The sequence below is a fragment of the Salmo salar genome, chromosome 18, assembly GCF_965601325.2.
Source record: "Salmo salar chromosome 18, fSalSal1, whole genome shotgun sequence".
Taxonomy (NCBI): Eukaryota; Metazoa; Chordata; class Actinopteri; order Salmoniformes; family Salmonidae; genus Salmo; species Salmo salar.
In genome coordinates, this window is record NC_138308.1 from 28803647 (window position 1) to 28829828 (window position 26182).

Below are 26182 nucleotides of genomic sequence, written 5' to 3' on the forward strand. Positions count from 1 at the left end.
ACTGGCTAGGCCACTCCAGGACCTTAATGTGCTTCTTCTTGAGCCACTCCTTTGTTGACTTGGCTGTGTGTTTTGGGTCATTGTCATGCTGGAATACCCATCCACGACCCATTTTCAATGCCCTGGCTAAGGGAAGGAGGTTCTCACCCAAGATTTGACGGTACATGGCCCCATCCATCGTCCCTTTGATGCGGTGAAGTTGTCCTGTCCCCTTAGCAGAAAAACAACTCCAAAGCATAATGTTTCCACCTCCATGTTTGACGGTGGGGATGGTGTTCTTGAGGTCATAGGCAGCATTCCTCCTCCTCCAAACACGGCGAGTTGAGTTGATGCCAAAGAGCTCCATTTTGGTCTCATCTGACCACAACACTTTCATCCAGTTGTCCTCTGAATCATTCAGATGTTCATTGGCAAACTTCAGACGGGCATGTATATGTGCTTTCTTGAGCAGGGAGGGGGACCTTGCGGGCGCTGCAGGATTTCAGTCCTTCACGGTGTAGTGTGTTACCAATTGTTTTCCTGGTGACTATGGTCCCAGCTGCCTTGAGATCATTGACAAGATCCTCCCGTGTAGTTCTGGGCTGATTCCTCACCGTTCTCATGATCATTGCAACTCCACGAGGTGAGATCTTGCATGGAGCCCCAGGCCGAGGGAGATTGACAGTTCTTTTGTGTTTCTTCCATTTGCGAATAATCACACCAACTTGTCACCTTCTCACCAAGCTGCTTGGCGATGGTCTTGTAGCCCATTCCAGCCTTGTGTAGGTCTACAATCTTGTCCCTGACATCCTTGGAGAGCTCTTTGGTCTTGGCCATGGTGGAGCGTTTGGAATTTGATTGATTGATTGCTTCTGTGGACAGGTGTCTTTTATACAGGTAACAAGCTGAGATTAGGAGCACTCCCTTTAAGAGTGTGATCCTAATCTCAGCTCGTTACCTGTATAAAAGACACCTGGGAGCCAGAAATCTTTCTGATTGAGAGGGGGTCAAATACTTATTTCCCTCATTAAAATGCAAATCAATTTATAACATTTTTGACATGCATTTTTCTGGATTTTTTTGTTGTTATTCTGTCTCTCACTGTTCAAATAAACCTACCATTAAAATTATAGACTGATCCTTTCTTTGTCAGTGGGCAAACGTACAAAATCAGCAGTGGATCAAATACTTTTTCCCTCACTGTATATACAAGGATAGGAGAACACACTACTGGTGAAGAGTGCTGATGGAGCATTTCCTGAAACACGTGAAGGGATAAAATCTGTGAAGGGATAAAGTGAAGTGAAGGGATAAAATCTGTAATTCTCCTTAAATTTCATATAACTATTAGAACCAAGAGACAATCGTTTTGTTCCGAGGGACACAATTCGGCTAACATGTCTCAGGCAGGACTATTCTCTTATAAGTGAACAGGGCCTCTAGGTGGCTGACAGCCAATGGAAAAGTGGACAAGGCCCATTTCTACCTGAGCATGTGTGCTAGGGTCAACCACAGGGAGCAGTTTATTACTGATATTAAAACTGAGGTCATAAAAAATATATTATATTATATCATGGCATACTTGTTGAATACTAGTTTCTGATTGGCTGTATTTGTCACATGCGCCGAATACAACAGACCTTACCGTGAAATGCTTACTTACAAACCCTTAACCAACAATGTAGTTTTAAGAAAATAGAGTAAAGAAAATATTTACTAAATAAACTAAACATTTGTGTGTGTGTGTTATTTCCCTATATTGCATGGCAATATGAAGTAACAAGATCATATCCCGTGTGTCTCAGTTGGTAGAGCATGGAATTTGCAATGCCAGGGTTGTGGGTTTGGGGACCAGTTACAGACATTTAAAAAAGTATATGGATCAACTCACTACTGTAAATTCCTCTGGATAAGACTGTCTGCTAAATGACAACAAAAACATTTAAATTGTATTTTCACGGTTACATTGGTTAACGACTGATATGATTTATATATTGTATAAATATATGATATTTTATAAATAAGTATAATGTTATCTTTGTCTATTGTCTTAATAACAGTTGATTTTCAATCCCATGTCCACTTACCTTCACTACTTTTCCTTCGGCAGCATCGTGGGCCGCTATAATGTCACTGATGTTCCATCTGTCTCAGGATACCCCTTCACCACCCAAGGAATACCCAGCCTGCAACACTTCAGAGTTCTAGTGTCAGGAGCCTCTATTGAGTGTTTTTTGTAATAACCGACTACTTCCAAAATCATCACTATCATCAATTGATAGAGACCATAAAGTAGACATACACCAACATTCCTCAGGTCAGGTCAACTTCAACAATAATAGTGATACCAGTTACCAGGAAAGGAACCAGTTACCAGGATATGAAATAAGAACACCAGTGATGTACAGTAGTTTGTGGAAGCAGGCTATTTCTGATTGTCTCATCATTACTGACAACTACCTATTCTGCATTCCTGAGTTGTAAGAGTTGCATCGATCTTACCTGGAGTGACAGATAGGTAGAACCATTGTATCATGGTATCTGATATCTGAGTCCTCTGGCTCCAGATCAGTCATGGTCACAGTGATGGTTCGCTGGTTGATGTCAGAGATTAAGGCTTTACCACAGTTCTTAGGATGGTCATTGCGCACAACAAAGGAGGAACTATCAAAATGATCTCCTTTACACTGGTATTTCACATGGTTTAAGTATTTCTGATCAGAGGATGGTGATGGAGACTCCTGTCTTCACAGACGCAGACACACCAGCTGTAGATGCAACAGTAACTCATAGGCCGGCAGATTACGATATTGAGTTGTTTCATTTTACCATCCAAAGGGAACGTATGCTGTCGGCTATACATTTGCATCCCCTGTAGAACGGTTTGTACCTAAAACATTTTCCATTCAGGCTGCAAAGGTGCCGATTTCCTCCTTAATGTAATTTAATGGCGAGAAGGCGGAAAAGAACGGGGAAAATATGCATACCGGCTGCATACTGTAAGTTCCCTTTGGACGGTGCGATGAAATGACTCAATATCTCCATATGCCGGCCTTTGAGCTAACACTGTGAAATTGTGAAAATAATGATGATGCCTTTTAGTGTAAGAGCTGTTTGAAAAGACTGCTTGAAATTTCACCCTGTTTTGGTGGGATAGATTTTTGGGCTGCCTGGTGACATCACTGGGCGGTAAATGAGTAGATAGACGAATAAGTAAGAAAGTTCCAAACTTCTCTGCGAATAACAACTAGTTTTCAATTTTCCCCTCCACACTCAGACCACTCCCAGATAGTCCTAGGAAAATTCTTGCTTGAGAAACTATTTTTGTTTCTTTTTTTACAATTTTAATTGAAAACAATCACAGCAAGGTACTATTACCCAGAAATGGTTTCATATTGAGCTAAAAAAACGGCTACATTGGGCCTTTAATCACTTAATAGGAACATATTACTCTTACCTAAGAGTCTGAAAAAGATGAGGAAGAGGAGGGAGAGGGACAGTAAGAGATGAGGAGCCATGTGTGGGTATGTGTCTGAGTGTAAATGTGTCAAGGACCAAGGCACCAAAGAGAATAACTGTATTGCTGGCCGCCCATTGTCTACTTAGACATCCCTGTTTCTAACTCTCTTCCTGCTGCTGTTGGTGTAAACATGCCTCCCTCAGTGGCAGACAGACTATTACATTCTGTATATGAACTCGTTTTTACCCAATGCACTTAATCATTGCTGAGCTGTGGCCCTCTGCTGGAACATAGTAATCATTACAAACAGATAAATGACTGCAGAATTGTCATGCAACACATTTAGCCATAGGGTCTTAGTACTAGACTCAGATGCTCAGCTCACACTGCAGAGATGGAGTCGACAGACAGACCCTCAGATCAAAACCATGGTTTGTGGTTCATGGTTCAGAACACAACACAGTGGGAAAAATTACACAACAGCTGCCCATCACCTGTTTTGGTATAGAACTGAGGGATGCGGTTTGGGAAATGTAACCAGTCTCAATATCCTTGACAGAGCTCTATATGCAAGGAATGACAGTCCATGACATCCAAGAGGTAGTTGTTACCATGATTTGAAGTTATACATTGTTTATTTACAGAATCGTAATGGAGTAATAGCACCATATATTTTGGGTTATTATAAAGACAGACAGTTGTGCTAACCTTATAAGTCATTTAAAAGTTAGATTATTCAAAAAGCAATGGGTAAATAGATATAAATAATTTAAATAACCATTGAATATTTTCCCAAATCCCAAAATGTAGCTTTAATGTGGTTCTAATACATTTTTACAAGACATTACCTCCCACATTTAAACCACACAGTAGACTACAACATAATAGAACAGAGAAACAACAAACAACTCTGGTCGTAGGTGTTGGTCACAGTTTGATCACCCTGTTGCAGGAGAACATTCCTGCAATGCCAGAAATGTAAAATTTGTATTGTATTTGAGGTTTTAAAAGGCTTCTGAAGTTTGTAATTTTCCACTTTGAAATTTCAGACTTGATTTCCCCTTAACGAAAAATGTATCAACCCCTACAAAAATGTGCATTAATTATAATCCACATAATAATTCCCTTTTCCTGTTATTGCAGGATTATTTTCCTGCTACAGCAAACTGGCTCAAATTAAGATTCTACATCTGTGTTTCCCAACATCTGTGGTTTTGAGTTGTATTCTACATAGGGTTACAAAATCCAGAAACGTTTAATAAATTCCCCGGTTTTCCAGCTTATTCCCTTCTGATTTCGGGAATCCTCCAATTGACAAGCACATCTGTGGAAAATCATTACAACCTCATGACAGGATTCATAAAAGGAAGCTAGAAACAAAAAAAGGTTGATTGTAACGATTGTAACAATGAACAGTGATACTCCCTCCTTTTACGCCAGTCACTTCCTGTTGGTCCACATAGAGTTCTGGAGTAACTGAACACAGAGGTACAGACACTAAAGAAAGAAGTCAGCAGCAAACATGGTAATGTTATTAAAATAATAAATGAACACAGAACTGATTTTTTCTTCTCCGTATTTTCACATTGGCTAATTTCATGGCCTGAGTCAGAAATTATGGAGATGGAGCTGTAAAAAACAAATAAAAAACAAGTGACCCAAGGGGAAAGGGTTTTGGAGCAGAGGGCAGCAGATATAACACGAATGAAGTGATCATCAGAAAGCCCAGCAGACTGCCTACGGTGCTTTAAGGATAGATTAAGGACACACAGATAATAGAGGGGTCTTTCTGGGGTGGTTTAAAGTTGTGACAGAAGCATATTGGAGGCAGATATACTGTATATGTTGGGACATGGGGGAGGGAGAGAGCTGACGGGAGTTTCATATACGATGTGTTACGAATTATTATATGTTACGAATTTGTAAAATGTCCAATATCTTAAGAATTTGCAAAACATATGATATGTTACAAATTCTAGCTAGGTGGCTAGGTGGCTACCGTTAGTTAGCTTGCTAACATTAGCTGGGTTAGGATTAAGGTTAGGTTTAAATTCAGGAGTTAGGCTAAAGGGTTAAGTTTAGGGTTAGGGTAAGGGTTAGCTAAAAGGGTTAAGGTTAGGGTTAGAGTTCGGAGAAGTGTTAGCTAACATGCTAAGTAGTTGTAAAGTAGCTAAAAAGTAGTAAGTAGTTAAAAAGTTGCTAATTAGCTCAAATGTTAAAGTTGTCTGTGATGAGATTAGAACTCGTAACCTTTGGGTGTGATTGCATGTACAGTTGAAGTCAGAAGTTTACATACACCTTAGCCAAATACAATTAAACTCAGTTTTTCACATTTCCTGACATTTAATCCTAGTAAAAATGCCCTGTTTTAGGTCAGTTAGGATCACCACTTTATTTTAAGAATGTGAAATGTCAGAATAATAGTAGAGAGAATGATTTATTTCAGCTTTTATTTATTTCATCACATTTCTAGTGGGTCAGAAGTTTACATACACTCAATTTGTATTTGTTGCATTGCCTTTCAATTGTTTAACTTGGGTCAAACGTTTCGGGTAGCCTTCCACAAGCTTCACAATAGGTTGGGTGAATTTTGGCCCATTCCTCCTGACAGAGCTGGTGTAACTGAGTCAGGTTAGTAGGCCTCCTTGCTCGCACATGCTTTTCAGTTCTGCCCACAAATTTTCTATGGGATTGAGGTCAGGGCTTTGTGATGGCCACTCCAATACCTTGACTTTGATGTCCTTAAGCCATTTTGCCACAACTTTGGAAGTATGCTTGGGGTCATTGTCCATTTGGAAGACCCATTTGTGACCAAGCTTTAACTTCTTGACTGATGTCTTGAGATGTTGCTTCAATATATCCACATCATTTTCGTTCCTCATGATGCCATCTATTTTGTGAAGTGCACCAGTCCCTCCTGCAGCAAAGCACCCTCACAACATGATGCTGCCACCCCCGTGCTTCACGGTTGGGATGGTGTTCTTCGGCTTGCAAGCCTCCCCCTTTTTCCTCCAAACTTAACGATGGTCATTATGGCCAAACAGTTCTATGTTTGTTTCATCAGACCAGAGGACATTTCTCCAAAAAGTTCGATCTTTGTCCCCATGTGCAGTTGCAAACCATAGTCTGGCTTTTTTTATGGTGGTTTTGGAGCAGTGGCTTCTTCCTTGCTGAGCGGCCTTTCAGGTTATGTCGATATAGGACTCGTTTTACTGTGGATATAGACACTTTTGTACCTGTTTCCTCCAGCATCTTCACAAGGTTCTTTGCTGTTGTTCTGTGATTGATTTGCACTTTTCGCACCAAAGTACCTTCAGCTCTTGGAGACAGAACGTGTCTCCTTCCTGAGCGGTATGACGGCTGCGTGGTCCCATGGTGTTTATACTTGCGTGCTATTGTTTGTACAGATGAACGTGGTACCTTCAGACGTTTGGAAATTGCTCCCAAGGATGAACCAGACTTGTGGGGGTCTACAATTTGTTTTCTGAGGTCTTGGCTGATTTCTTATGATTTTCCCATGATGTCAAGGAAAGAGGCACTGAGTTTGAAGGTAGGCCTTGAAATACATCCACAGGTACACCTCCAATTGACTCAAATGATGTCAGTTAGCCTATCAGAAGCTTCTAAAGCCATGACATCATTTTCTGGAATTTTCCAAGCTGTTTAAAGGCACAGTCAACTTAGTGTATGCAAACTTCTGACCCACTGGAATTGTGATACAGTGAATTATAAGTGAAATAATCTGTCTGTAAACAATTGTTGGAAAAATTCCTTGTGTCATGCACAAAGTAGATGTCCTAACCGACTTGCCAAAACTATAGTTTGTTAACAAGACATTTGTGGAGTGGTTGAAAAATTAGTTTTAATGACTCAAACCTAAGTGTATGTAAACTTCCGACTTGAACTGTACATTTACTCTCTGAATCCATGATTGGTTTATGTCCCATCTTTAATAGACCTACAGATTAATTAAGAAAGATTAAGATTATTCTGTGATTCAGCCATTAGAATAAAACACTGAAGATATGTGAGATAGGCCTAACAACTTTTGTCCATAGAGTGGCAATGACTTGCCTAGGTAAATAAAGGTAACAAAAAAATGTCATAAACCCTCAAAGTGTCAGAATCTGGGGGAAATGGCAGCCATATTGGTCAGGGAGAAATCCATACCAGTCTAATTGGAATTAATAGTAGAGGCATAATCTTGATTTCACTGATGCAGTAGAATAAAAGTAAGACATGTAATATACCACAACTTATAGAATTATTGTCAACCTAAAATATTGTTATTTCATTATGAATACACTTTATCCAGGTTTTATAACAATTGCATGTATAAATAACCTATAAAAGATATGTAAATAGACCATAAGTGTCTCAATTTTTGTTTTCTGGAAAGCTGTGAATGCTATTATATCATACAATATCAGTAGGCTACATGTTGCATTTACAACTTGTCTAAATCCTATCATCACCTGATTTCAGCCAGTGTGGCTGTGGATTGACTCCTTTATTTGAATGGAAGGTTGGCATATTGGCAGTTCATTTTAAAAACTGTCTGGTTAGCTAGACAAACATACAGTGCAGATAAATTATTCACATTCATTATTTTACACAAAATCTTATCACAACATTGACAAACCATAGTTGACCAACTCTGTGATCAAAATGACTTACCTTTATACCATCATAAGAAGATTCATGTCCATTCTAGCGTTCTAATTCTATGGTTTTGTCTTCCTGTCTTATACTATGATCCTCCAGTATTTTTCTTTACAGCTCCTCTGCCGCTCAAGAATAAGGGCCAATAGGGGAAATTGAGTTAGGCCTACCTGCAGTTTATCCCCGGTGACGCCACAAGAGGGAGTGAGAGGATGTGCAACTCTTGTCAGGGGGAGGTTTTGCCATGAATGGGAATTCAGCGCAATAACGTAAGACAAGCTCTTTAAGGCAGTGTGAATTTATTGGTTTTCCTTTAACTATTTTGGCTATTTATTCATCACAAATTATTTTATAAAATGTGCTTATGTTATATTGTGTTAACACTTACAGCAGCTTCATCATCATTTGTTATTATTAATATAACTCGTTAGTGCCACTGTTGACTAGGTCTATCAGTAGGCCTATAATTTCTTCCAATTGTACTACTCAACAGTTGATTTTTTTATCACAGATATTTCCTCTAGCCTGTTAGGACTTGAACAGATGAACAGTCAAACAGGATAATTGAAAGCCAGTAACAAAAAAAATCTAGGCACACAAAGCTGTATCCCTATGCTGTGGGATACCTGTTCAGAACATGATTGTGTATAAAACTGCTTGGGGTAGAACTCTAGCTCAGAACACTCCACTAGTAGGCTTCAAGCTTATGGTTCCAAGGCAGGCACACAACCGTGGGGGGATAGAGAGCAAATGTTGTCAGAAGCCTGGGAATCTCACCTCTGTCTATAGCTGAATAAACACAACCATTTGTTTACCCCTTCTTCCCTAAGATTAGGCCTAATTGGGGTGAGTGTGATCGGAGTGACACAACACCAAGCATCAGCTATTAAACCCAATGTTTATCTTTCACAGTTTCTAAATAATCTCTTCTTTTTTTTGGACCTCACATGTAATCCAGGCATGTACATATAATTTATATGGTTGTTCGTGAATGTTGGCAAAACTTAGACCTGTTATAAATTATTTCATTAATGAATAAGTCAAGGTATAATCGCATTCCATAGTGAATGTGTTCTGAATAATTCACGATGAAATTACTGTACCTTTTCGCAGAATGTGTTTAAAGTTGGAAGGTATATCCATAGTCAGTTGGAAGGTATATCCATAGTCAGTTGGAAGGTATATCCATAGTCACTACTTCCAGTCTGTGGTAGCACTGCGCCCGTTTTGCGGGACTGAATAGCTAACAGACAGGTTTGAAGCACAGACAGGTGTGCTTGCAAAGCGAGAAGGGTGTAAAAGGCCTAGACCACATACAAAATCTCAGCAACTCATTTGCATCAATTAATATTCATCAGTAGGCCTATAAACCAATGAAGTTCCTGGTTAAATATGAAATAATGAACCAGGCAACAAATCACCTGAAGGAAAAGGTAGGCCTAAATAATTATTAACATTCATTAAAAACCTAACTTTATTGTTTTGATACATTTTAAAATATATATATTTTCACAATATCAAAAGTCAACAGTGAACCCTCAGAGATTCAATAGGTATCAGGTCATCAAGGTAGAGAGCGAGAGAGAGAGAAAAAAAGTTTTGTGTTTAGCCTAGTGAATTAAAACCCTGATTCGCCGGCGTGCGTCATGACGCACCCCTGTGTGAGTTGCAGATCCAATGAGGCTCCGGGTGGCTGCTCCACTGCAAATAAAGGGAGATAACGGGCCGTGAGTAGCGGCTGAAAACGTTTTATACTGACATGTTAGAGCAATGACTTTTGCGTAACCGCGTTAAATCTGGGACTAGGCTCCCAGCACGAGGATGATATAGGGTTCTTACGGGAAGAGGAACAAGAAACGATTGCCACGGCCCGGTGGGGAAAAGAAAACGGCGAATCCGTTGAAGTTTAGAAAGAGAGAGTGAGCGACAGAGTGAGCAGGATTCTCAAAATTGAAAGCAATCCAAAAACATAGCTGCGGTGGAAGAGCGAGTGTACCCATTTGAAAGATGAGCTTGATGTCTGCCATAGACACCAGTGCCTCCGTGTACCAGCCTGCACAGCTACTGAATTGGGTATATCTCTCTTTGCAAGACACTCACCAGACCAGCGCTTTTGACGCCTTTAGACCCGAACCCAACTCTTCCCACCCGGAGCTGAACTACTGCAAGACTCCTACTGCGGACCTGAGTTCGTCCCTCAACTCCAACTATCTCAACAACTTTTTTCAGCTCCAGCGGAATGAGGTTAGAGACGGATCGTTCTGTCTGTAATTATTTTCCTTTATTATGGAATTATATTACCATTATGTTATTGCCACGTTAACTAAATAGCGTATTATAGGCTACGATCTGTTTGTATTTGCATACATCCCATCGTATGTTGAGCGCTGTTTTGCAAAACGTTTGATGGTGTGTGTGTGTGCAACATTTGGTATTCTGGTAGCCTACACATAACCATGGATATTTCGTATATCGACAATATAAAGACGTGCTCATTAACTTTTCAGACCTATTAGGACAATATCTGTTTCCACCATAGCCTATTCTAACAGCGAGAAAGTTTAGAGAATTCAACATGCACAAGTTTAGCATAACTGGTTTATATTGAGTTATTAGTCTAGTATGGCAGGTAGGCCTAATTGATTAGTGGGCAAAAGAACACAGACACTGGACAGAGGAACTCTGCCTAGAAGGCCAGCATCCCAGAGTCGCCTCTTCACTGTTGACTTTGAGACTGGTGTTTTGTGGGTACTATTTAATGAAGCTGCCAGTTGAGGACTTGTTAGGGGTCTGTTTCTCAAACTAGACACTCTAATGTACTTGTCCTCTTGCACTGTTGTGCACCGGGGCCTCCCACTGCTCTTTCTATTCTGGTTAGAGCCAGTTTGCGCTGTTCTACATCGATGAAGATCTCATACTACGATCTCGTACTAAGATCTCGTACTACAGCGTAGTACGAGATCTTCAGTTTCTTGGCAATTTCTCACATGGAATAGCCTTCATTTCTCAGAACAAGAATAGACTGATGAGTTTCAGAAGAAAGTTCTTTGTTTCTGGCCATTTTGAGCCTGTAATCGAACCCACAAATGCTGATGCTCCAGATACGCAACTAGTCTAAAGAAGGCTAGTTTTATTGCTTCTTTAATCAGCACCACAGCTTTCAGCTGTGCTAACATAATTGCAAAAGGGTTTTCTAATGATCAATTAGCCTTTTGAAATGATGAACTTGGATTAGCTAACACAACGTGCCATTGGAACACAGGAGTGATGGTTGTTGATAATGGGCCTCAGTACGCCTATGTAGATATTCCATAAAAAAATCAGCCGTTTCCAGCTACAATAGTCATTTACAACATTAACAGTATTTACACTGTATTTCAGATCAATTTGATGTTATTTTAATGGACAAAAATGTTGCCTTTCTTTCTAAAACAAGGACATTTCTAAGGTACCCCATCTTTTGAACAATAGTGTATATTTATTATTATGTTTTAATTGTCTGACTGTTTAGGCTGTTTTAAAGGCAAGGCCAGTCTCCAGCCTGCCACATGTAGGAGCAGGATGCGTCTGGGTCTTGGGTCTGCATTAGGGTGAATATTTTCCTGGTATTTTACAAATGTTTCATCCCGAGAATAAATCACTTTTCTCCCGGGTGTCCCGGTATTTCCCGCCAAAACCGGAAGTGTCATTCAAAAGCATTATAAAGCTTATAAATAGGCCTATGTCTGGATTTTACTAGAGCTTTTATCGAAGATTCAAGTCTGATGAAACCTTAGCCTGATTAAATACATTTTATGAGCCCTACATTAAAAGACATTTAATAAGCCCAAGCCCAAAAAAATCACAAATGATTGTGTGGTTATCCAATACTGTACTGTATTATACTGTATTATATGGACTGGAATTATGCATCTCGTTCAAACCATGATAAAGCAGGAGAGAACATGCGATTCTGGTGCAGCACATGCGGCTTTCAAAGTTACAATTATAGGCTAGCGAATTAGATAAAATAAATCATAATATGTCCCCTAATGTTATTAACCTACCTCCTCTTTCTCTCTCTAGTGTTGCTGATTCCTTCCTTGCTTTCAACAGTTAAATGAAATGAGTTTGGTTGTCCTTACCTTCATCATTCTAATTGCATACTTGAATAATATAAGACTATGATCCAAGGTATGATCCAAGATGGCGTAGCAGTCAGACGTCTTTGTCCTTCTAGAACACAACGGACTGTTAGCTTACAAGGCCCATTGAATACATTCCGAAGCTACTAGCTAGCAGTCAGCTATCCTTTGCTAGCGGTCATCAGCTACCTTTATCCCGGACAATTCTCGCCAGTCTGTACAGCGCGACTCAAACCAGAGCTAGTCGGACTTATTCTTCTCCATATCTCCGGATTCCTACTGCAATCTCTGAACCTTCTCACCTTCCGACCTTCGCAGCTAACGTCCCCTGAATGCTAGCTGTCTAGAGCACAATGGACTGTTAGCTTACGAGGCCCATCGAATACATTCCGAAGCTACTAGCTAGCAGTCAGCTATCCTTTGCTAGTGGTCATCAGCTACCTTTATCCTGGACAACTCTCGCCAGTCTGTACAGCGCGACTCAAACTAGAGCTAGTCAGACTTATTCTTCTCCATATCACCGGATTCCTACCGCAAGCTCTGAACCTATTTTTTATATATATATATATATATATATATATATATATATTTTTTTTTTTTTCCCACCTAGAATTATAGCAGCTAACGTCCCTGAACGCACAGCCGCTAATCCGCGGCCTTCTAGCTATCTAAAGCACATTGGACTGCTGGCTTAAGAGGCCTTTCGGACATATTTCTTTGGCCACTATACATATTTTGCCAATTGGCCTGGTTTACCACACGGAGCCCTGCTGATCCGTCCGTTGATGTAACTGCACGAGGAGGCCACAACAGACTTTCCTCCATCACGTCGCCCCTCTAAGGCCTTTCTGTTAGCCTGCTAGCTCGCCGCTAGCTGCCTGAAGCCACGCACTGGACTCTTATGATCACCCGGCTACGCATGCCTCTCCCTAACGTCACCATGCCTTGTCCATTGCTGTTTTGGTTTGTAATTATTGTTTTATTTCACTGTAGAGCCTCTAGCACTGCTTCAAAATGCCTCGGCTAACAATTTAGTTCCACCTCCCACACACGCAGTGACATCACCTGGTTTAAATGCTATTTCTAGAGACAATATCTCTTTCATTATCACTATATCCACAGGTTTACCCCCACTGTATTCACATCCTACTATACCTTTGTCTGTACATTATGCCTTGAATATATTCTACCGTGCCCAGAAATCTGCTCCTTTTACTCTCTGTTCTGAATGTGCTAGACGTCCAGTTCTGTTAGCCTTTAGCCGTACCCTTAACCTACTCCTCCTCTGTTCCTCTGGTGATGTAGAGGTTAATCCAGGCCCTGCAGTGTCTAGCTCCACTCCCATCCCCCAGGCTCTCTCATTTGTTGACTTCTGCAACCGTAAAAGCCTTGGTTTCATGCATGTCAACATTAGAAGCCTCCTCTCTAAGTTTGTTTTATTCACTGCCTTAGCACATTCCACCAATCCGGATGTCCTAGCCGTGTCTGAATCCTGGCTTAGGAAGACTGCCAAAAACCTTGACATTTCCATCCCTAACTATAACATTTCCCGACAAGATAGAACTGCCAAAGGGGGCGGTGTTACAATCTACTGCAAAGATAACCTGCAGAGTTCTGTCTTACTATCCAGGTCTGTACCCAAACAATTCGAGCTCTTACTTCTAAAAATGAATCTTTCCAGAAACAAGTCTCTCACCGTTGCCGCTTGCTATAGACCACCCTCTGCCCCCAGCTGTGCCCTCGACACCATATGTGATTTGATTGCCCCCCATCTATCTTCTGAGCTCGTGCTGCTAGGTGACCTAAACTGGGATATGCTTAAAACCCCGGCCATCCTACAATCTAAGCTTGATGCCCTCAATCTCACACAACTTATCAATGAACCTACCAGATATAACCCCAAATCCGTAAACACGGGCACCCTCACAGATATCATCCTAACTAACTCGCCCTCCAAATACACATCTGCTGTTTTCAACCAAGATCTCAGCGATCACTGCCTCATTGCCTGCATCTGTAATGGGTCTGCGATCAAACGACCACCCCTCATCACTGTCAAACGCTCCCTAAAACACTTCTGCGAGCAGGCCTTTCTAATCGACCTGGCCGGGGTATCCTGGAATGACATCGACCTCATCCCGACAGTAGAGGATGCCTGGTTGTTCTTTAAAAGTGCCTTCCTCACCATCTGAAATAAGCATGCCACATTCAAAAAATGTAGAACCAGGAATAGATATAGCCCTTGGTTCACTGCAGACCTGTCTGCCCTTGACCAGCACAAAAACATCCTGTGGCGTTCTGCATTAGCATCGAATAGCCCCCGTGATATGCAACTTTTCAGGGAAGTTAGGAACCAATATACACAGGCAGTTAGGAAAGCTAAGGCTAGCTTTTTTAAACAGAAATTTGCATCCTGCAGTACAAACTCCAAAAAGTTCTGGGACACTGTAAAGTCCATGGAGAATAAGAGCACCTCCTCCCAGCTACCCACTGCTCTGAGGCTAGGAAACACTGTTACAACCGATAAATCCACTATAATTGAGAATTTCAATAAGCATTTCTCTACGGCTGGCCATGCTTTCCACCTGGCTACCCCTACCCCGGTCAACTGCCCGGCACCCTCCACAGCAACCCGCCCAAGCCCCCACCATATCTCCTTCACCCATATCCAGATAGCTGATGTTCTGTTAGAGCTGCAAAATCTGGACCCCTACAAATCAGCCGGCCTAGACAATCTGGACCCTCTCTTTCTAAAATTAGCTGCCGAAATTGTTGCAACCCCTATTACTAGCCTGTTCAACCTCTCTTTCGTATCGTCTGAGATTCCCAAAGATTGGAAAGCTGCCGCGGTCATCCCCCTCTTCAAAGGGGGAGACACTCTAGACCCAAACTGCTAGAGACCTATATCTATCCTACCCTGCTTCTCTAAGGTCTTCGAAAGCCAAGTTAACAAACAGATTACCGACCATTTTGAATCACACCGTACCTTCTCCGCTATGCAATCTGGTTTCAGAGCCGGTCATGGGTGCACCTCAGGCACGCTCAAGGTCCTTAACGATATCATAACCGCCATCGATAAGAGACATTACTGTGCAGCTGTATTCATCGACCTGGCCAAGGCTTTCGACTCTGTCAATCACCACATTCTTATTGGCAGACTCAACAGCCTTGGTTTCTCAAATGACTGCCTCGCCTGGTTCACCAACTACTTCTCTGATAGAGTTCAGTGTGTCAAATCGGAGGGCCTGTTGTCCGGACCTCTGGCAGTCTCTATGGGGTGCCACAGGGTTCAATTCTTGGGCCGACTCTCTTCTCTGTATACATCAATGATGTCGCTCTTGCTGCTGGTGATTCTCTGATCCACCTCTACGCAGACGACACCATTCTGTATACTTCTGGCCCTTCTTTGGACACTGTGTTAACTAACCTCCAGACCAGCTTCAATGCCATACAACTCTCCTTCTGTGGCCTCCAACTGCTCTTAAACGCAAATAAAACTAAATGCATGCTATTCAACCGATCATTGCCCGCACCTGCCCGCCCATCCAGCATCACTACTCTGGACGGCTCTGACTTAGAATACGTGGATAACTACAAATACCTGGGTGTCTGGCTAGACTGTAAACTCTCCTTCCAGACTCATATTAAGCATCTCCAATCCAAAATTAAATCTAGAATCGGCTTCCTATTCTGCAACAAAGCATCCTTCACTCATGCTGCCAAACATACCCTCGTAAAACTGACCATCCTACCGATCCTCGACTTCGGCGATGTCATCTATAAAATAGCCTCCAACACTCTACACAACAAACTGGATGCAGTCTATCACAGTGCCATCCGTTTTGTCACCAAAGCCCCATACACTACCCACCATTGCGACCTATACGCTCTCGTGGCTGGCCCTCACTTCATACTCGTCGCCAAACCCACTGGCTACAGGTTATCTACAAGTCTCTGCTAGGTAAAGCCCCGCCTTATCTCAGCTCGCTGGTCACCATAGCAGCACCCACTCGTAGCACGCGCTCCAGCAGGTATATCTCACTGGTCACCCCCAAAGCACATTCCTCCTTTGGTCGCCTTTCCTTCCAGTTCTCTGCTGCCAATGACTGGAACGAACTGCAAAAATCTCTGAAGCTGGAGATTCCCATCTCCCTCACTAGCTTTAAGCACCAGCTGTCAGAGCAGCTCACAGATCACTGCACCTGTTCATAGCCCATCTGTATACAGCCCATCTATCTACCTCATCCCCATACTGTATTTATTTATTTATTCTGCTCCTTTTGCACCCCAGTATCTCTACTTGCACATCCATCTTTTGCACATCTACCATTCCAGTGTTTAATTGCCATATTGTAATTACTTTGCCACCATGGCCTATTTATTGCCTTAATTCTCTTATTTTACCTAATTTGCACTCACTGTATATAGACTTTTTGTTTTCTTTTTTTCTACTGTATTATTGACTGTATGTTTTGTTCATTCCATGTGTAACTGTGTTGTATGTGTCTAACTACTATGCTTTATCTTGGCCAGGTTGCAGTTGCAAATGAGAACTTGTTCTCAACTAGCCTACCTGGTTAAATAAAGGTGAAATAAATAAAAAAACTAGAATGAGATGCAGAAGGCTTTCTCTTCTCCACAAGGATTGAATAGTTATGGGTCTGAATTAATGGCCTACCGTCGTCACACTACCCATGAGTTCTATTGGCAAGTGTATTTAACATTAAACAAACAAGAGCTTGCCTCCCCCTTTGAATAGTCTATTGGTATAAGAAATGCTAAACAAAATAATGTCCAGCAAGCTATTCTAGTCTAGCTTTTCCTGCAAGGGACTCCAAGAGCTAAGGATACTTTTTTACAGAGAGGCCAGCGGAGCACACGTCATGCATATTGCACAAGAGACAGAGGCTATAAGTTAGAAGCTTATTATGCATAACCCATCATTCATTACTTAAATATAAGGCTAATACTTCTTTGGATGTTATTACCTGAAAGAGGTAGGCTAGGACATCTACAGTGGCAAGAAAAAGTATGTGAACCCTTTGGAATTACCTGGATTTCTGCCTAAATTAGTCATCAAATTTGATCTGATATTCATCTTAGCCACAGCAATAGACAAACACAGTGTGCTTAAACTAATAACACACACATTTTTGTATTATTGTATTTTTCTATATTGAATACACAATTTAAGTATTCACAGTGTAGGTTGTAAAAGGTATGTATAAGGGCACAAGGCGAGACCCAGATGCAGACACAGGAGACATGATTAGAGTCCAAGGTGTTTATTAACAATCCAAAAGAGGTAGGCAAGAGAATGGTCGTGGACAGGCAAAAGGTCAAAACCAGTTCAGAGTTCCAGAGGTACAGAACGGCAGGCAGGCTCGAGGTCAGGGCAGGCAGAATGGTCAGGCAGGCGGGAATGGAGTCCGGAAAACAGGCAAAGGTCAAAACCGGGAGGACTAGTAGAAGAGAATAGAAAAGCAGGAGCACGAGAAAAACCAAGCTGGTTGACTTGAACATACAATACAAACTGGCACAGAGAGACAGGAAACACAGGGATAAATACACCAGGGAAAATAAGCGACACCTGGAGGGGGTGGAGACAATCACAAGGACAGGTGAAACAGATCAGGGTGTGATAGTATGTGAACCCCTAGGCTAATGCCTTTTCCAGAAGCTAATTAGAGTCAGGAGTCAGCTAACCTTGAGTCCAATCAATAAGACGAGTTTGGAGATGTTGGTTAGATCTGCCCTGCCCTATAAAATGTGAGTTTGCTATTCACAAGAAGCATTGCCTGACGTGAACCATGCCTCGAACAAAATAGATCTCAGGTGACCTAAGATTCGGAATTGTAGACTTGCATAAATCTGGAAAGGGTTACAAAAGTATCTCGAAAAGCCTTGATGTTCATCAGTCCACGGTAAGACAAATTGTCTATAAATGGAGAAAGTTCAGCCCTGTTGCTACTCTCCCTAGGAGTGGCCGTCCTGCAAAGATAACTGCAAGAGCACCGTGCAGAATGCTCAATGAGGTTAAGAAGAATCCTAGAGTGTCAGCTAAAGACTTACCGAAATCTCTGGAACATGCTAACATCTCTGTTGACGAGTCTAAGATATGTAAAACACTAAACAAGAATGGTGATCATGGGAGGACAACATGGAAGAAGCCATTACTGCCCCCCAAAAAACATTGCTGCACGTCTGAAGTTTGCAAAAGATCACCTGGATGTTCCACAGCGCTTCTGGCAAAATATTGTGTGGACAGATTAAGTTAAGTTGAGTTGTTTGGAAGGAACACACAACACTATGTGTGGAGAAAAAAAGGCACAGCACACCAACATCAAAACCTCACCCCAACTGTAAAGTATGGTGGAGGGAGCATCATGGTTTGGGGCTGCTCAGGGCCTGGACAGCTTGCTATCATCAACTGAAAAATTAATTCCCAAGTTTATCAAGACATTTTGCAGGAGAATGTAAGGCTATCTGTCCGCCAATTGAAGCTCAACAGAAGTTGGGTGATGCAACAGGACAACAACCCAAGAGGCTCAGCGGTCTAAGGCACTGCATCTCAGTGCTAGAGGTGTCACTACAGACACCATGGTTTCAATCCAGGCAGTATCACAACCGGCCGTGATTGGGAGTCCCATAGGGCGGCGCACAATTGGCCCAGCGTCGTCTGGGTTTGGCCAGTGTAGGCCATCATTGTAAATAAGAATTTGTTCTTAACTGACTTGCCTAGTTAAATAAAGGTTTAAAAAATTGCTAACACAGAGTAAGTGTTAGCTAATATGCTAACTAGCTCACAAGTAGTAAGAAGTGGCTAATTAGCTAAAATGCTGAAGTTGTCTGTGATGAGATTTGAACACTCAACCTCTCATTGCAAGGGGTTGGTAAAAATGCTGTATCTGTGTTCACAAGAAATGGCATGATTATTTGGTCCCAGAGAAATGGGAGTCTCATTCAAGACCATGATTGTAATTTGACAAAAATAGTTCAAAATGTCCAGTATTTTTGTGTTCATATTTCAGAAGATTCTTTAGACATACAGAATGGTGAAAATAGGCACGCTGAGGGGCCAATAGAGAGCCGCTCTACAACTGATCACTAACCTAACAGGTTGACTAGAGAGCCACTCTACAACTGATCACTAACCTAACAGGTTGACTAGAGAGCCACTCTACAACTGATCACTAACCTAACAGGTTGACTAGAGAGCCACTCTACAACTGATCACTAACCTAACAGGTTGACTAGAGAGCCACTCTACAACTGATCACTAACCTAACAGGTTGACTAGAGAGCCACTCTACAACTGATCACTAACCCAAACACGTCTCTAATAGATACAAAGTCAAAATATATTACAACTTCCCCCGGTCTCTCCTTATTAATACCGACTTGGCACATTTGACATCAGTTCAATGTCTAGTATTGATTTAAATTTGGTTGAGTGGTCAACTAACGTGAATTCAACTTCAAAACAACCAAAAATGTCACCCTGTCATTGAATTTAGGTTAAAAAAAAGACGAAATTCCCTTAAGTTGACGACTTTTTGCAAATCCAATAAGTTTTTCACATTAATTCATTGTCATCGCATTACATTTTTTGGTTGAAATGACGTGGAAACAACGTTGATTCAACCAGTTTTTGCCCAGTGGGTAGTGAGTGTGCTACTTTCAAACAATTTCCCCCACTCTTCCTTAGCAGCAATTCAAGGAAATTCTGACGAGCGCAACAAAGTTTGAGGATATTTTTCAAGGAAAATAAAGGACAGTAATGTTACAAGTAAAGTAGGAAAGCCCAGCTTTCAATAGGCGATATGAAAGGAGTGTGGCAATTTGGCCTGAAGAAGCGGTTTTATGCGCTACCTGAATGGGAGCTGATAATTATTTGTTTGTCACTCCGCTGGTTTTGTCTGGTAAGAAGTTACGAGTCCTCATTTTCTGAGACCGAGTCAAGGCCGAGTAAAAATGTATCTTAGACCGAAACACTCAATATGTGGTCTCGAGACTGACCGGTCTCGAGTATTACAACACTGGGGTAACCTCCCACTGGGCACTTACGTCAATTCAACGTCTATTCCACATTGGTTAAACGTAATTTCATTGAAATGACAAGGAAACAACGTCTATTCAACCAGTGTGTGCCCAGTGGGATACTTCTACCCGACAGGTTTGACTAGTTGTTTTACACTAAATTACTAGGATCAATTTCCCCCGACTCTTGCAAAAAGATCAGGTTGTGGAAACAAAAAACGAGACTTGTTAACACACTTTCTATATGGAGAGAGAGCATGTTGATTAAATTGCAAATCCTAAAAGTTGTTTGAATGTGTATTACGATGATCTCAAGTGTTGAAGACTAAACTCACACTGGATTTTAGAGAGAGAGAGGGAAAGTTTTAGGTGTCCCTGTTCATTTCAGAACTAGGATATGTAGCCTATGAAATGTATTATGATGGTAATCATTAACCATGTTTTATTTTCTGGGCAAATATTCAAATATTTGCTTGAAAGTCTTTCAACAAATAGATGTATTTAATTTTTTTATCTTTTTTTCTTGTCATTTAGCAGATGCTCTTATCCAGAGCGACTCACAGGAGCAATTAGGGTGAAGTGCCTTGCTCAAGGGCACATCGAACCAGCGACTTTTCAGTTACTGAGCCAATACTCTTAACCGCTAGGCTACCTGCCGTCCAGCAATAGAGACTTTTGCAGCCATTTAACATAAACCAGGCCTCTGAAACATGTGTGGTCTTTATACATTAAACCCATTGTGTAATGTCATACGATCCCCCCCTTGAGTAGTGTTGCAAAAACTGAATGTACATGCACACACACATACACACATGCACACATATGCATGCACGTGTGCACATGCATACACACACACAATCTGGAAACAGTTGAAGCAGATTGGGCATGTTTTTCTCAACCTCACTGCAATGCCAAGTACAACAACCCACTCCCGAGGCTTGATCTGTTGGAATGAGTAATGTGTGTTTTTGTCGTTGGTGACGTGACGTTGTCTCATCAAATCAAAATGTGGAAATAAATAAAGGGTTTTGATGTGAGGAAAATGTGTGGTTAAAGTGGTTGTGAACAGAGGCGGGCAGTATTTCTTTTACATCTATATGAAATATATGATACATGATTTCATGTGGAAAATCACATGATTTCACATGAGAAATTATGTTAAAACATGTTTTTAGAACACGTCACATGTGATCACGTTTTCACATGTGTAGTTTCATGTTATCACGTATTGCTTTATATGTTGTCACGTTATCAGATTAACTTCACATACTGTAAGATCAAATGTGATCACATGAAAACGTGTTTTTGGAACAATTCACTTGTGCTCACATGTGTGATTCATGTGGTTTTCCCATAAGGAATATGCCACAGAGTGGCAAGGAGTGGAGTATTGGCACAAATCTGGTCTGGATTCCAGGCTAGTGAATCTGCTCAATATTGAACATTGCAGAAGAGACCGTATTGCTCCTGATCTCCTTGCTTGCAATCCAGTGATAGGCAACTCTAATAACTTAAACCGGCAATCACCAGTATTGAGATAATAACAATAGAAACTCCCTGACCATGTTTCAGTAAAAAGCTGCGGGGTGGGCTGGAGAAATGAGAACTCTCAAATCATAGACAGAACTATGTGGGTACAGACCATCCATGATATCAACATGATAGTTTCAGCAATGTTTTGATATGGTGTTTGTTTTTATTGACTTTGTTTACAAACATTGGCATAAAGCAAGATTCTCTTTTAGGTTCTGATGGACTATGACAGTTGAACTAAGCTCATGAGACATTTATAAGTTATATTTTTCAAGAATCAATGGGTACAAATCATTAATGTATTATGTTGTTAAGTCCAACAGTGGATGTAGCAACTGCTGATTGCCCCTTTAACATACAGTTGAAGTGGGAAGTTTACATACACCTTAGCCAAATACATTTAAACTCAGTTTTTCACAATTCCTGACACTTAATCCTAGTAAAAATGCCCTGTCTTAGGTCAGTTAGGATCACCACTTTATTTTAAGAATGTGAAATGTCAGAATAATAGTAGAGAGAATGATTTATTTCAGCTTTTATTTCTTTCATTACATTCCCTGTGGGTCAGAAGTTTACATACACCCAAATTAGTATTCGGTAGCATTGCCTTTAAATTGTTTAACTTAGGTCAAAAGTTTTGGGTAGCCTTCCACAAGCTTCCCACAATAAGTTGGGTGAATTTTGGCCCATTACTCCTGACAGAGTCAGGTTTATAGGCCTCCTTGCTCGCACACTTTTTCAGTTCTGCCCACAAATTTTCTATGGGATTGAGGTCAGGGCTTTGTGATGGCCACTCCAATACCTTGACTTTGTTGTCCTTAAGCCATTTTGCCACAACTTTGGAAGTATGCTTGGGGTCATTGTCCATTTGGAAGACCCATTTGTGACCAAGCTTTAACTTATTGACTGATGTCTTGAGATGTTGCTTATATATCCACATAATTTTCCTGCCTCATGATGCCATCTATTTTGTAAAGTGCACCAGTCCCTCCTGCAGCAAGCAGCCCCACAACATGATGCTGCCACCCCCGTGCTTCATGGTTGGGATGGTGTTCTTCGGCTTGTAAGCCTCCCCCTTTTTCCTCCAAACATAACGATGGTCATTATGGCTAAACAGTTATATTTTTGTTTCATCAGACCAGAGGACATTTCTCCAAAAAGTACGATCTTTGTCCCCATGTGCAGTTGCAAACCGTAGTCTGGCTTTTTTATGGTGGTTTTGGAGCAGTGGCTTCTTCCTTGCTGAGCGGCCTTTCACGTAATGTCGATAAAGGACTCGTTTTACTGTGGATATAGACACTTTTGTACCTGTTTCCTTCAGCATCTTCACAAGGTCCTTTGCTGCTGTTCTGGGATTGATTTGCACTTTTCTCACCAAAGTACATTCATCTCTAGGAGACAGAACGCGTCTCCTTCCTGAGCGGTATGACGCCTGCGTGGTCCCATGGTGTTTATACATGCGTACTATTGTTTGTACAGATGAACGTGGTACCTTCAGACGTTTGGAAATTGCTCCCAAGGATGAATCAGACTGGAGGTCTACAATTTTTTTTCTGAGGTCATGACTGATTTCTTATGATTTTCCCATGATGTCAAGCAAAGAGGCACTGAGTTTGAAGGTAGGCCTTGAAATACATCCACAGGTACACCTCCAATTGACTCAGATGATGTCAGTTAGCCTATCAGAAGCTTCTAAAGCCATGACATCATTTTCTGGAATGTTCCAAGCTGTTTAAAGGCACAGTCAACTTAGTGTATTCTAACTAACTGGAATTGTGATACAGTGAATTATAAGTGAAATAATCTGTCTGTAAACAATTGTTGGAAAAATTCCTTGTGTCATGCACAAAGTAGATGTCCTAACCCTCTTGCCAAAACTATAGTTTGTTAACAAGAAATTTGTGGAGTGGTTGAAAAATGAGTTTTAATGACTCCAACCTAAGTGTATTTAAACTTCCGACTTAGGCTGTATTTGTATTGGAGAAATAGTGTACATCAGATTAAATTAAGTCAATGGTCGTGTGCAAAATCATTCCTGCCTACTATGAGCTCTGTTCAAAAGTAGTGCACTATATAGTGAATAGGATGCCATTCGAGACACAACCTAGTAGATACGCAACCTAGTAGAGACGCAACCTAGTAGAGACGCAACCTAGTAGAGACGCAACCTAGTAGAGACGCAACCTAGTAGAGACGCAACCTAACGGAGACGCAACCTAACGGAGACGCAACCTAACGGAGACGCAACCTAACGGAGACGCAACCTAACGGAGACGCAACCTAACGGAGACGCAACCTAACGGAGACGCAACCTAACGGAGACGCAACCTAACGGAGACGCAACCTAACGGAGACGCAACCTAGTAGAGACGCAACCTAACAGAGACACAACCTAACAGAGACGTTATTTTTGGAGTTATTATTTGGGAATGTAACTCCTCACGGACATGTACAGTGTGTGCCCAAACACACAAACCCACACACATGTGTACTTGTGTGCATGTATGCATGAAGGCATGCACTTGCACGCACGCACACACACATGCACGGTTACACACACACACACACACACACACACACACACACACACACACACACACACACACACACACACACACACACACACCTTTAGCAGTTGTCTGTGAAGTCTGTTTCCTTTGGGAAGACAGCTGGATTTACAGCCTAGGGTGACAGAGGGGCTCTATGGTCATGATGACTTTATATAGTGGCTAATGTACTGTATGGTTTACCTTATTGATTTGATAGTAAGGTTTGATTTGATATCAGTGCACAGAGAGGGCTGTGGCGGTCACAACATTTCTTCAGCCGGTGCGCAGGCTGTTCACACTCCAATAGTCTCTCATTCACAGCTTGATAATGTCTCAAATTTCACAGCCGCATCCTCTTTGTGGCTGTAATGCACCCTAAAAAAATCCATGCCTTTTTGGCCCGGAGTGCTGCGTTGGGCCCTCTCCCTGAGTGTGCTGCTCACAAGGCTCTCACTCACACGGCTCTCTCCGTCACGTGATCGGGTCTTTCTCACAGGCAACAAGTGAAGACAGACATCGGGGACGCAACTGCGCGCGTCCTTATCCAATTCCGAGGTGCATATTGAAGATATTGGAAGAACTGTCCACATTTACTTTTCATCAGCCGACAAGATGAGTAGGCCTAATGAACAGCAAAAGCACTAGCCTATGTCAATCTACTATCCTCCATAGTACAAATGTCGACCTATGCTATTCTGTGTGAGAAATAAATATTCCAAACATAGTCTGGGAGATTTGTGGGATGTGATAGATCCCAAATAAATACAACCACTAGCATCAAAATAACTTTTTTTACGCAATGTGGCTGACGCAACAGATCAGAACATTTAGTTTAAAATGTTGCTAAACTATTAGGCTATTTCTTCACATTATAAGCGCAGCAATGCCTACATGGCTGTAGGCTATAAGTGTGAATGTACCATTAGCAGAAACACCATTATCAAAAGTGACAGCAAATTAAATTATGCATGTAATGCTTTTATTATAAAGGTGCATTTTTATGGTGAAAATTATCTTCCCCAAACTTGAAACTCACGCACTGCTTATGTATGCCAGTTAGGCTCTACACCCCTTGTAATAATATTAAGAAGTTATTTGGCCACTTTAGTTGTGTTACAAACCTTATTAAAACATTTAGGGCTATGGGCTAGGCTACATGAGGTGTGTGACTATGATTCGAACAAGTGCTGGGCATCAGTCATCATTGATAATATGTAATTCACAAGTGATATGCTAATATTGTCACCCATCAGACTATTCTTGATTTAATCTTGTCTTTACATATACTAAATAATATATAGTGGGGAGAACAAGTATTTGATAACCTGCAAAATCGTCAGTGTTTCCTACTTACAAAGCATGTAGAGGTCTGTAATTGTTATCATAGGTACACTTCAACTGTGAGAGACGGAATCTAAAACAAAAATCCAGAAAATCACATTGTATGATTTTTAAGTAATTCATTTGCATTTTGATTGCATGACATAACTATTTGATCACCTACCAACCAGTAAGAATTCCGGGTCTCACAGACCTGTTAGTTTTTTTGCACACACAGCAGCAGGGATTTTGGCCCACTCCTCCATACAGACCTTCTCCAGATCCTTCAGGTTTCGGGGCTGTCGCTGGGCAATACGGACTTTCAGCTCCCTCCAAAGATTTTCTATTGGGTCCAGGTCTGGAGACTGGCTAGGCCACTCCAGGACCTTGAGATGCTTCTTACGGAGCCACTCCTTAGTTGCCCTGGCTGTGTGTTTCGGGTCATTGTCATGCTGGAAGACCCAGCCACGACCCATCTTCAATGCTCTTACTGAGGGAAAGAGGTTGTTGGCCAA

At 41.4% G+C, this 26182-nt stretch overlaps 1 protein-coding gene across 1 annotated transcript in view; it reads left to right on the plus strand.

Annotated features, from left to right (window-relative positions):
- The first annotated feature begins 9808 nt into the window (after positions 1-9808).
- The window catches only part of LOC106577169 (zinc finger CCHC domain-containing protein 24), a 78113-nt gene continuing 61739 nt past the window's right edge, over positions 9809-26182 (plus strand). Inside the window, exon 1 of the mRNA XM_014154985.3 lies at positions 9809-10345. Coding sequence (XP_014010460.1) covers positions 10109-10345 — 237 coding nt within the window. The 5' untranslated portion in view covers positions 9809-10108. The remainder of the gene's footprint in view (positions 10346-26182) is intronic.